General features: G+C 35.6%; 1 protein-coding gene across 1 annotated transcript; it reads right to left on the bottom strand.

Annotated features, from left to right (window-relative positions):
• Window positions 1-6,407: 6,407 nt before the first annotated feature.
• LOC113049987 (C3a anaphylatoxin chemotactic receptor-like) lies at window positions 6,408-8,158 on the bottom strand. The gene is made up of 2 exons (XM_026212712.1): window positions 7,890-8,158; window positions 6,408-7,604 (listed from the first exon to the last, which is right to left on the bottom strand). Exon 2 carries the CDS (start codon window positions 7,578-7,580, stop codon window positions 6,543-6,545), a length of 1,038 nt encoding a protein of 345 aa, XP_026068497.1. The 5' UTR covers window positions 7,581-7,604; window positions 7,890-8,158; the 3' UTR covers window positions 6,408-6,542.
• Between the last annotated feature and the right edge of the window lie 4,383 nt (window positions 8,159-12,541).

Below are 12,541 nucleotides of genomic sequence, written 5' to 3'. Positions count from 1 at the left end.
CTGGACTGCAAGAGAGGGGAGTAACTGGAAGGAGGCAATGGATGATAGCCAACTATACAAGATTGAAAACAGATTTGAGGGGAAGAAATAGAGGGAAAAGTTGGTCTGAACATAGTGAGTCTGGTGAGGGAAACAATAGCAAGAAACTGAAAGCTAACCAGTATGAGAAACAGGAACTCATTTTGAGAAAACCCGCTCTAATTCAGTGCAAATGGGATACAAGAATTACAGCGTGAATTACAGTACATTCCCAAACCTCTCAAATTTTACAAGAGTCAAATAATGAGGCACACAGCAAAGAAGTGCAAAGGAAAGCTAAGGTGTGCTAGATGTGGAGGTCAGCATGAGTATGGTAAATGTGAAAAGGATGCAGAGGTTAAATGCTGTAACTGTGGAGGAGAGCACAGCGCAGCGTTTTGGAGGATGTGAAGTGCAGAGAGAAGCCAGAGAAGTCCAGAAGTTTAGTTTTTAAGTAAAGTATCATATGCAGAAGCACTAAAGAAAGTAAGAGAAACAGGATCAAATGACAGAAACTCCAGTGGAAAAGGCCAAAGGAACATTAATCAGACACCAATCCAGATTTCAGATCATACGCAGAATGGTTTTTGAGCACAAATGTAAAGTTTATAAAGATACTTTAGTAGTGTAGAAAGTAAACTTTGTTGGTTTAATTTGTCACATCATCAATGTTGCATCACAGTTAAAAAAGAAAAGTGATAGAAATGAAAGCTATTGTAGAGGCAGCAGGAACATTTCTTGACATGAGAGACGTCAAGGCAGATCAGATGCATGCTGCTGAAAATGGAGAAAATACACAAACTGATGATTGGGACACTGATCACTTCATATACTACAATGAATGTACGCAGGAAAGAAATATGGTGTGAAGATTTCAATGCACATGATAGTCTATGGGGTAGCAATCAGACAAAAATAGGAACATTGTTGAAGAAATTATGGAAGAAAGATCATTGGTCTGCATTAATAATAGACAGGGTACAAGAATAGATGTGAATGAGGTAGCATAACATGTTTAGATTTTAAGTTGGTATCAGAATCATATCAAATTTGGTAAATGCATGTGATTGTACTAGTATTATTATAGTATAAACATTAGTAAATATAAAATATGTTTTCAAGAAATTAGTACAATTAATAGTGTTTTGAAAAAGTAGACTGGGAAAAATGTAGCACATGCCGTGAAAAGTCAGTAAACCTGGTTACATTTGAAGACATAGAGGAGGGCACAAAGCAAATTACAGAACATATTTTAAATGCAGCAATTTTGAGTATACTGTTATAAAATTATTCTGACTAAAGAATATACATAAAACCTCTATTCACATCTTTGTTTCCCACAAGCAAAGGTGATATATAAACATCGCTCTTACCTCTGTTATTTACCAGATTCAATAGAAGCTTCAGTACTTCTTCCCACCAGAGTCCAGATCAGCTCAGTTGAGCCACTGAGGAACTACGTAATGCAGGTTCAGGAATAAAATAAAATAATAACTTTACTCTTAATAAATGACTTCTTTAAAAGAAGTTTTAAACATCACCAAAGGAAATGATTTCACTTTTTTTTTTTAAACAATGACTCATAATCAAATAACAGCAAAAGTAAATGGCGTAAAGTGTTCCATTATTGTTGTAAATAATATAATAATACATTATTTTAAATAATATAAGATTTATGTTATAAAATTGTATTTAACATTCCATAATTGAAAATAACAGTTACTTTCTTTTTGACTTATGAAGGCAACAAACACAAAGTACGCCTAATAAATTAATTAAGCAAACATGGGTATGCACATTTAACCAGGGGTGTTAAATCTGAAACTGACTTTGTAAAAAATTGACTATTTATAAGCCAAAACATAATGTCTCAGATTTGAGCATTAGCTGTCCCACATTAGAAAATCCACAAATTCTTAAATGATTTGGCACAAGCTAATATATGTGCCAATTTCTGAAAAAATTATTCTGATTTAGACCGGGAACATCTTGGGGATTTCATAATATAAAATTTGTATGTATCATTTTGGCTTCATATGGAAATATGATGCACAATTCAAAATGGCATAAAAGTGACCCACATTACCCAAATCCACGATAGCAGTGCCGTGTTAAGCATTTGCGGGGCCCTGGGCCAACAGCTGCGTGGCCCGCCCATACGCATGTTATATTCAATGAACAAACAGCATGTAAAGATGCACACATTCTGAAATAAATGCTCGTGGAATAAAATAAACAGTGTACTCACCACTAAAAGGGCTTCTTCCAGCTCTTCTTCAATGAGATTTCCTCAATTAAATCCTCAGTCTTCATAGAAAAAAATGTCATGGAATTTTCATTGCACATAGGTGTAATAAATGTATGAGGCAAATTACATACATACAATATGGCATAACATTTGAAAGCACAACTGTCCGTCTATTAAATGTCAGTGAATAAATAATTTATAAACAATGGCACTTAAAATGTTACTGAAATTTTATTGCAACTATGCATGAAAATGCTTTTTATTTTTATTTTTTAATTAAAGAGAACATATAGAGCGGGGGCTGATTTTGGTGCTTGAATTTGGCTTTCAATAATGAGGTCCAAGTTTAAAAGCTAATACAAAGTTATTTTTTTTATTTTATTATATTGTTTCTCTATTTAACAACAATATTGAAAGATGCCTTCCCTCCGGTAGATTGTGTGTTTTCTAGCTGCACTGCTTGCAAAATCTCTAGCCTGACTCTAATGCAGATCTCCCCCGGTCCTTAAAACTCCTAAAGTGAGTAGTGTCAAACTTAAGGCCATGAAAAGATTTAAATATGTTAAATGTCTTAATAGGGTTTGGGTGCAGAGTTGCATTCTGTGACGCGGCGGCCATGTTGCTGGCCTCGCGAATGTAAACATATAGCAAGTTGAACGAGAAGAGCAGAGTTGGGAGAAAGAAAAAAGATGTTAGAATTGCGAAAAGGTTGTGGGATTTATAGGTTTATGCTAAATAGAGATGCCAGGGACCGGTATGTGGACCAAATCTGCACTATTAACGGTTTGGATCCATATGAAATTCCCAACAAAGAGTGGAGCACTGTTAGTGCTAACAACCATTCACACATGGACTTTTAACAATGTGTTCCAAAAGTGTAGTTAGTAGTTGTTAAATTTGGTAAAGTGTCAAAATGGTCCCGTTCTATGTCTTCACCCCCAAAAGTTTTCTCAGTCCTTCAGAAGTGTTCACGGCCGTGGGAAGAAAAGGCAAGACAGACACAAGATCTGAGTATACCTTCACTTCAAATCTTTATTGTTATACACTGAGTTTATAAAGGATAAAATAAAGGTGGTATGATCTTTTTCGACCAATGAGATATGGATTACATGTGTTGGATATAAGCCAAAACAACAAGTTATATACAACATACATGTGATCAGGAATAACTTGACATAAGGAATAATACTGGCATTGAGCCTTTCAACTTTATGCAAAGGTTAGACTAAACTCTTCAACCTGGGCCTAAAAGGTCCTCCCACCAGTCTTCAGCGATTCACCTTTAGGTATCATCTGTGCCTGCGTGTATACATTTGGGTAAAGAGACATAAGGCTAAAGCATAGAGAGAGAGAAAACACAGATTGGAGGAGGAAGACAAGGAGAGGGATAAAAGAAGACAAAGAAAAGACGAAATGCGTCATATGTAGGAAAAACAGGAAACACCTGTGGAAGAGGACGAGTGGGAAGGGAGGAGGAGGCAAACTCTCGTTTTTTCACGCCAATCTGCACGCCAAATTACAAATTTTTGATGTCAGCAGAGGGATAGCAAAAAAAAAGATGAATGTTGAAATTTCCCGTATTTTGGATGAGTAGTCCAATAAATTTCCCTTATTTTCAATGTTGACTTAAAGCTATATAAATTAATATTCAGATGTTATGGTCTCCGTGGTCGCCACTCCAAGCAGGAAAGCAGTGTAAAGTTAATCCATTCTCATTTTATTTTCCTCATGGCGATTATGTGTTGCGCTATTACACGCCACAATACAGCAATGGTTTACCATGGTTGAAATAGATTTTTAATTAATCAAATTAAGACACACGTATGAGAAGGAGTATGTCTAAACACTGCGCAGTAGCCCGAGTAGCAGTAAAGGAGGCCCTCAAACCACGCCAAGTAATGACGTCACGATGCCCAAGCCCTATTATAATTTCAAGAGGTCTTACAGTTGGGACAAGAGTGGCAATATGACTGGATTAAACTTCATAGGGCAATGATGTCATTGAATAACTATGAGTGTGGCACGTTTCAGTTCAAAACGATTTGAAGGGAACAGACTCTCATCAGAAACATGTCGTTGGCATTTTTATTTGATTTATAAATATATTTATTTATTTATTATTATTTTATTATTATTTTTTTTAATGTTAATTAGAAGTGACGCCATGGCTTTGGAAGTATAAACACTGGGGGTCAGTATTGCTTCAGTAATAAATATAATAAGTGCTCGAATTGAATAAAGTATTATGGGGCTCCCCAACATAAGACATTTTTTGTTGGTGGGGGTAAGTCTAGCATAATATGCATAACTATATACTATTTATTAAAAAAGTATAACATAAAAGAACAGCCTCTGAGTTGATAAAGAATAATCAGTTCATACTTCTTCTGATTTATTTCAGATCTATTTCTGAACATGTCCGCTCTTGACATGCAGGCTAAGCACTTCCTAAAGACCACCTCTTCTTTACAGAAATTGGAAACTGGCCACAAGATTCATAACATCAGCAGCCAGATGTTGAATCTCCGATGGGACGATCAGAACCCTAGGCCTCTGGTTATCTCAACCATACCATGCCTTCATCCACAAAAATATTAAGTTCTCCATCAAGCCTAAGCTTACCTCAGCTCTTCCCAACTTAGATGGTTCTTATCATCTGGCCCAAGTATACAAACGAGATCATACCCCCATCTTGAGTCTCTCGGGGTCATCAGTTCAAGACGCCCAGATCAACTTGACCGTCATCCTTTCTTCTTGACCTTTTCATCCTCTTCCAACTCATCTCTAACATTCTGAACAATAAACTATTCATTTATATATTTGGTTATGTTGTGGTCTTTGCTCATGAATCAGTTAAAGGGATACTTTAGTTTTCTCCAAAATGAAAATTCGATCACACTTTAACTTTATCATAACATTCAGTAATTTATAAGTGATTAGTTAGTGATGAACTAATCATTAACAAAACATTCATAAGGGAATAATTAGTGATATGTTGACAATTTGTGAATGTTTTGTAAATTAATTTACAAGTCATTTACAAGTAATTAGTTAATGATGAACTAATCATTTACAAAAACTGCTGCGTTCATAAATGATTAATAAGTGATCTGTTGTAAGTTAACTTAAAAAATAGCATAATGATATAATTAAACATATTCTTATTAAATGGTTAATATGCTGGAAAAAATATAAATTTTTACAAGGTAAGTGTTTGCAAACAATTTACTTTAGCTACATTTAAAAAAAATTTTTTTAAGTTAGTCAAATAAAATATATTGATTACAAGTTCTTAAAAATTTTGTGAATTCAATGAATAGCCTATATATATTTTTTTCAGTATAGTTACTTGTTAAGTTACTATTATTAATCACTTATAAATCATTGGAATGTCAACTTTCTTTCCGTCTCAAAAAACATTTGTTAATCATGAACAAATGATAATTAAACCATTAGTAAATGATCAGCATATCATTTATGCAAGTTTCCATAAATTAAGGTCTGTTAAAAAGCACAAAAATGCTATTAAACTCATATGTGTTTGCAGTGCACAAGCCACGGTTAAAACTCCCTGACATGGCTGCTTCAACACTAACTGTGGTTACTGAAACCACGACTTCTTTCTCTGCATGAATATTTTGGCGGCATTTCCACATCGTGACATAGAGATGTTGGGCTTGTTTGAATGAGCTGTTTTAGGGAGGCGTGGACAAGTCTTAACTTTGATAAAGAATATCTCTTTGGATTTGAGACTTTAGTCTTTTCAACTTCACAGATCTTCTTTATGCTCCAAGAGTTTGGAACACTCCATAGAGAAAGGAAAAATTTAAATTGCATCATATGACCCCTTTAAATAATTAAGAGAATTCCCAGCATTTATGGAAACAGCATGGTTAGAACAAGATTTTTATTATATATTTTATTTATATGTTAGCAAAACAAAGAGAGATATTTGGAGCATGACAACATTTGTCGATCTTTTAATTATCTTTTCAAATTATGTTTAAGACATACATTCAAAAACACTCCACCCCATGTGTTAATCAGTAACTTATATCGTAAGATAAAAACTGTAAATATTTAATAGCTATCATAAACAAAATACAATGATTTGTAAAGTATCTTATATTGAACCTTTATTTAAAAATGTTTTAACTTCTACTTTTAATTTTCCAAGCTCAAACATGCAACTGACAAAATAACTGCACTTCTTGTTAATGCCAAAGTCATTTCTATGAGCCAGAATCCTCTTTAGTCCATGACTCGTGTTAACATTTCATACAGCAGTGGAATGTCTGTTATCCACAGAATTGGTGATTGAAGTTTCTCTGAAAGCACTTCGGGTCTCCTCATCAATGACGCTCTGAATCTTGGAAAGAAAGGAATAGAATTTCTTCTTAAAGTCCTTGGCCATGAATGCATAGAGGAATGGGTTTAGAAAGCTGTTTGCACAGGCGAGACTGCCGGATACTAGTTGAGCTGTGTAAAAAGCAAAGCTGTTCTCAGTCTGGTCCAACTCTAAAATGGAAACTACTTGAAATGGCAACCAACAGATGAAAAAAGTTGTGATCAGTAACGTCATGATCTTGAAGGGTTTGGTGAATTTGGACATTTGGTTTGCTCTAAGTTTACGGATCAGGATGGAGTAACAGATGAAGATGGTCAGGAATGGAATCAAAAACCCCAAAATAAAGCGCATGAACACAACAGTTTTGTGCTGATTATTGTCATAGTTGTTATAGCATATGTCTTTTGATTCATGATTTATTCCAATATCTCTGAATTTGGCAGGTAGAATGCTAAGCAAAGAAGACACGAACCAAACTAACAAAACAACTACAGAAGCTTTCAGTACGGTGCGCTGATTCTGGGCCCAGACGGGAAACTCGACGGTGATGCAGTGATCCACACTAATGATGACCAGGATGAAAATGCTGCTGTACATATTGAGAGTCATAACAAAAGAGTTGAACTTGCACATGAAGAGCCCAAAGATCCAGCTCCCCTTCAACATGTAGTCAATGGTGAAAGGGAGAGTAGCGCAGAAAATGAAGTCAGACAGAGCCAGACTCAGGTACCAGGTGGTGTTCACTGACTTCTTCATCTTAAAACCAGTAATCCAGATCACCGCGCCATTTCCAATGATGCCAAGAAGGAATATGATCACATTAAAGATCACCATAATTATACACGCTGCTTCCCTGCAGTATCCAAGAGGTACGCCCTCAGCAGGGCTGTGTTCAGAATAATTTTTTTGATCATAATTGTAATAATAATCATCATAATCTGAAGTTGAATTCATTGTGTTTTCCATTAGAACTGAATTGGAAGCAGAGTTCTGTAACAAAAACAATATGAAATTTATCCAAATGCATTTAAACTGAAACTGGGTTGTAACCTCCATAGACATAAGTGATACTTAGAATAATTAGAAGATTCCAGTCTGCCCCAGTTGTGTTATATTTTGTATCTACCAACCTTTAAATAAGGAAAATATTATATTGCAACGTGGAATTGTTAATCGTATGCATCCTTATTATTTTGCAGCTCTGTTTTTAAAATTGAACTGAAAAAAAACTGACTTATCTTTAATTGGTTATGATGTTATCGGAAGATAACTTACCTCACAAAGTAAGCTTCACAATGTTGTTTGCAGCACTTCAGAACTTCTGCTGCTGGGTTGTTTACTGTTAAGTGCAGACTGAGTGTCAGACTCTGTTCCTGTCTTGTACAATAGCGTCTGTCTCTGGACTGCAAGAGAGGGGAGTAACTGGAAGGAGGCAATGGGTGATAGCCTAACGAACAAGATTAAAAACAGATACGAGGAGAAGAAATAGAGGGAAAAGTTGGTCTGAACATAGTGAGTCTGGTGAGGGAAACAATAGCAAGAAACTGAAAGCTAACCAGTATGAGAAACAGGAACTCATTTTGAGAAAACCCGCTCTAATTCAGTGCAAATGGGATACAAGAATTACAGCGTGAGAGAGTACATTCCCAAACCTCTCAGATGTTACAAGAGTCAAATAATGAGGCACACAGCAAAGAAGTGCAAAGGAAAGCTAAGGTGTGCTAGATGTGGAGGTCAGCATGAGTATGGTAAATGTGAAAAGGATGCAGAGGTTAAATGCTGTAACTGTGGAGGAGAGCACAGCGCAGCGTTTTGGAGGATGTGAAGTGCAGAGAGAAGCCAGAGAAGTCCAGAAGGTTAGGTAGTTTTTAAATTAAGTATCATATGCAGAAGCACTAAAGAAAGTAAGAGAAACAGGATCAAATGACATAAACTCCAGTGGAAAAGGCCAAAGGAACATCACAGCCATTAATCAGACACCAATCCAGATTTCAGATCATACGCAGAATGGTTTTGAGCACAAATGTAAAGTTTATAAAGATACTTTAGCAGTGAAGAAAGTAAACTTGGTTTCATTTGTCACATCATCAATGTTGCATCACAGTTAAAAAAGAAAAGTGATAGAAATGAAGGCTATTTTAGAGGCAGCAGGAACATTTCTTGACATGAGAGACGTCAAGGCAGATCAGATGCATGCTGCTGAAAATGGAGAAAATACACAAACTGATGATTGGGACGCTGATCACTTCATATACTACAATGAATGTACGCAGGAAAGAAATATGGGTTGAAAATTTCAATGCACATGATAGTCAGACAAAAATAGGAACATTGTTGAAGAAATTATGGAAGAAAGATCATTGGTCTGCATTAATAATAGACAGGGTACAAGAATAGATGTGAATGGGGTAGCATAACATGTTTAGATCTTAAGTTGGTATCAGAATCAACAAATTTGGTAAATGCATGTGATTGTACTAGTATAATTATAGTATAAACAATAGTAAATATAAAATATGTTTTCAAGAAGTTAGTACAATTAATAGTGTTTTGAAAAAGTAGACTGGGAAAAATGTAGCACATGCCGTGAAAAGTCAGTAAACCTGGTTACATTTGAAGACATAGAGGAGGGCACAAAGAAAATTACAGAACATATTGTAAATGCAGCAATTTTGAGTATACTGTTGTAAAATTATTCTGACTAAAGAATATACATAAAACCTCTATTCACATCTTTGTTTCCCACAAGCAAAGGTGATATATAAACATCGCTCTTACCTCTGTTATTTACCAGATTCAATAGAAGCTTCAGTACTTCTTCCCACCAGAGTCCAGATCAGCTCAGTTGAGCCACTGAGGAACTACGTAATGCAGGTTCAGGAATAAAATAAAATAATAACTTCACTCTTAATAAATGACTTGTTTAAAAAAAGTTTTACACATCACCAAAGGAAATGGTTTCACTTTTTTTTAAACAATGACTCATAATCAAATAACAGCAAAAGTAAATGGTGTAAAGTCTTCAGCAGTGAATGTGTTCCAACCATAACATTTTATAGTCACTAAAAAGTATGACTTCCTTTCTGGATGTGAACACACTCACCACATGTTTACACATACGCAGGTTGTTATAGATACAGGAAGCACAACCCTTCATCTTGTGGCATGCTCTTCTTCACCTAGTAGGGTGGATTAATGTACAGTAATGTGGGACACTGACTAATGTGGGACACCTACGCGTTTATCTCTTCTTTTACAACATTAAAGTGAACATGTTTGGTGTTGAATTCAAGCAGGTGTTTCAAGTTATTGAAATCACTTGAATTTCGGGAAATTATATCAGAAATGTGGCCAAGAAAATTAACAAACAGGAAGTACCTCTTGTAAAGTTCACTGAAATGACACTGACATAGGTTTAAGACAAAATTAATGTTAAGGATATGAATCTGTTATAAATAAAACAATGTTCTAAATTGTTATCAAAATATATTTGTGATGATTTTCTACATCAAATTTTGCATAATATTCTTAAAATGTGTTAAGAATATTTTCTATTTAAAGAAATCTTTGTTTTCACACTTAAAGCTGCAGTAGGGAACTTTTGTAAAAATATATTTTTTACATATTTGTTAAACCTGTCATTATGTCCTGACAGTAGAATATGAGACAGATAATCTGTGAAAAAAATCAAGCTCCTCTGGCTCCTCCCAGTGGTCCTATTGCCATTTGCAGAAATTCATCCGCTTAAGAAACAACCAATCATAGCTGCGGTCCGTAACTTTGTTTGTGTTCAAAATGTAGAAAAATGTATATAATAAGCGAGTACACCATGAATCCATTTTCCAAACGTGTTTTTAGCTTGTCCTGAATCACTAGGGTGCACCTATAATAAGTGTTTATATTCGGACTATTTTAGATTGCTTCGGGGGTACCGCGGCGGAGTAACCCAGTAGCTTTGTGATTCTTCATAGACATAAACAGAGAGAAGTAGCTCCGGCTATGATGTTCTTCCGCAAGACGCAAGCAGTTCTGTTTATTAACCGCTAGAGCGTCAAAAGTTACCTACCGCAGCTTTAAGAAAAGGATCTTTCAAGGCAGCATGTTTTGACTAACGTGGGACAGTCAAATATACCACGTTATTCAATTGATAAAATGTGCAATAAGAAGGTTAAATGCCACACATGTAAATTTGTCAATTTTAGGAAGTGAAGTGAAGTGAAGTGAAGTGACATTCAGCCAAGTATGGTGACCCATACTCAGAATTTGTGCTCTGCATTTAACCCATCCGAAATGCACACACACAGAGCAGTGAACACACACACACACACACTGTGAGCACACACCCGGAGCAGTGGGCAGCCATTTATGCTGCGGCGCCCGGGGAGCAGTTGGGGGTTCAATGCCTTGCTCAAGGGCACCTAAGTCATGGTATTGAAGGTGGAGAGAGAGCTGTTCATGCACTACCCCCACCCACAATTCCGTCCGGCCCGAGACTAGAACTCACAACCCCTCGATTGGGAGTCCAACCCTCTAACCATTAGGCCACGACTTCCCCAGGAAGGACTTATAATGCAGCAATATTATTTGTTTCAAGATCCAGATTCACAATTTACCGACTAGAGGACAATGGGATCCCTGACCATGATGAGTCCAGGACTGCCCAGGACTGCTTATTTCTGTTACGAAGTGTTTTTACAATTATAATTTGATTAACACAAGTGTTACGTTGTTTAAAGTAATGATTTTGATGAATGATGTTATTTTTCCGTTGTGTTTGTGTATGTGGTTTTTCTTGTGGTTCTCTCTCTCTCTCTCTTTTCTTTTAGCGGCGCTTGTTAGAGCGAGTACAGATACACGCAACTTTCTCAGTTGGTTGCACAAGCAAGTTTTTTTTTCTATTTTGCAACAACCTGGGATTAATCAATCCATGCTAATAAACTTTTATCATAGTTTAGTTACATGGAAACGAAAGTGGTTAACATTCAATCCATTCTTTTTTATCAGTAGTATTATTTGTGATTTTAATTTTGTGAATGGAGTTCCTATTTTGCTGTGTTACAAGCCCTGCTTCGGATGCTGTTACTTTTGATTTCATGATCTTGTCACGTTTTACATTGAAGGATAGTTGTCTGTTTTGCTTACACATACCCAGCTAGGAATGTTATTGTTCTAAGAATGTTCCGAGAACAGTATATACTTTCTGGGAATGTTTTCAGCATTAAATTTTTTCTTCCAGAATGTTATGCTAAATGTTATGATAAAATTCTCTAAAAACATTCTAACAATGCTTATTGATAACATTATTAAAACATTATCCCCCAACATTCTAATTAAGATTTAAGCGGGAAACTTTCAATTGGACATTGTGTGTTGCTCAGATGTCAAATTTTGGTTGAAAGTAAAAACCCAAACTTTTCCAACTTGACTAACTCCAAAAACAACCTCACTTATTATAAACCAGATTGACTTTATTCCTTCCATACATTTACAAAAGGTCTTATTGAGATTAACAGAGGTTTAGATGTTGATGTCTGTTAGAAAGTAATAGTTTGGAATGATGTCACCATTATGGTGATCAGTGTTGACTATAGTTGGGCAATTTGACACTTGACTTTTCAATGCTTTTCTCAAGCTTTTGTATCTGTTTGTTATGTCAAAAACTTCATGAGAACATGTAATTTGATGACACTGGTTGCTTGCTGATTATCAAGATATTATCACGGAGCAGACTGCTTATCTGATTTCACGGCATCTAATCTATGGCATTAGTTGCACATTATTTATTATAGCAACTCAACGGTTCAACAGACTAAGACCCAGCAGAATTTCAATCAGATTATTTCAAGGATTTAAAAATAAATCTTCTCTGTATTTCTTCTCTAGACATTAGTACAAATTATGATTAAAATACTGCTGGATCTTATGCA

Source organism: Carassius auratus, chromosome 30, assembly GCF_003368295.1.
Source record: "Carassius auratus strain Wakin chromosome 30, ASM336829v1, whole genome shotgun sequence".
Taxonomy (NCBI): Eukaryota; Metazoa; Chordata; class Actinopteri; order Cypriniformes; family Cyprinidae; genus Carassius; species Carassius auratus.
The sequence above is the reverse complement of the archived record's forward strand: the minus strand, read 5'-3'. Positions and strand labels throughout refer to the sequence as shown.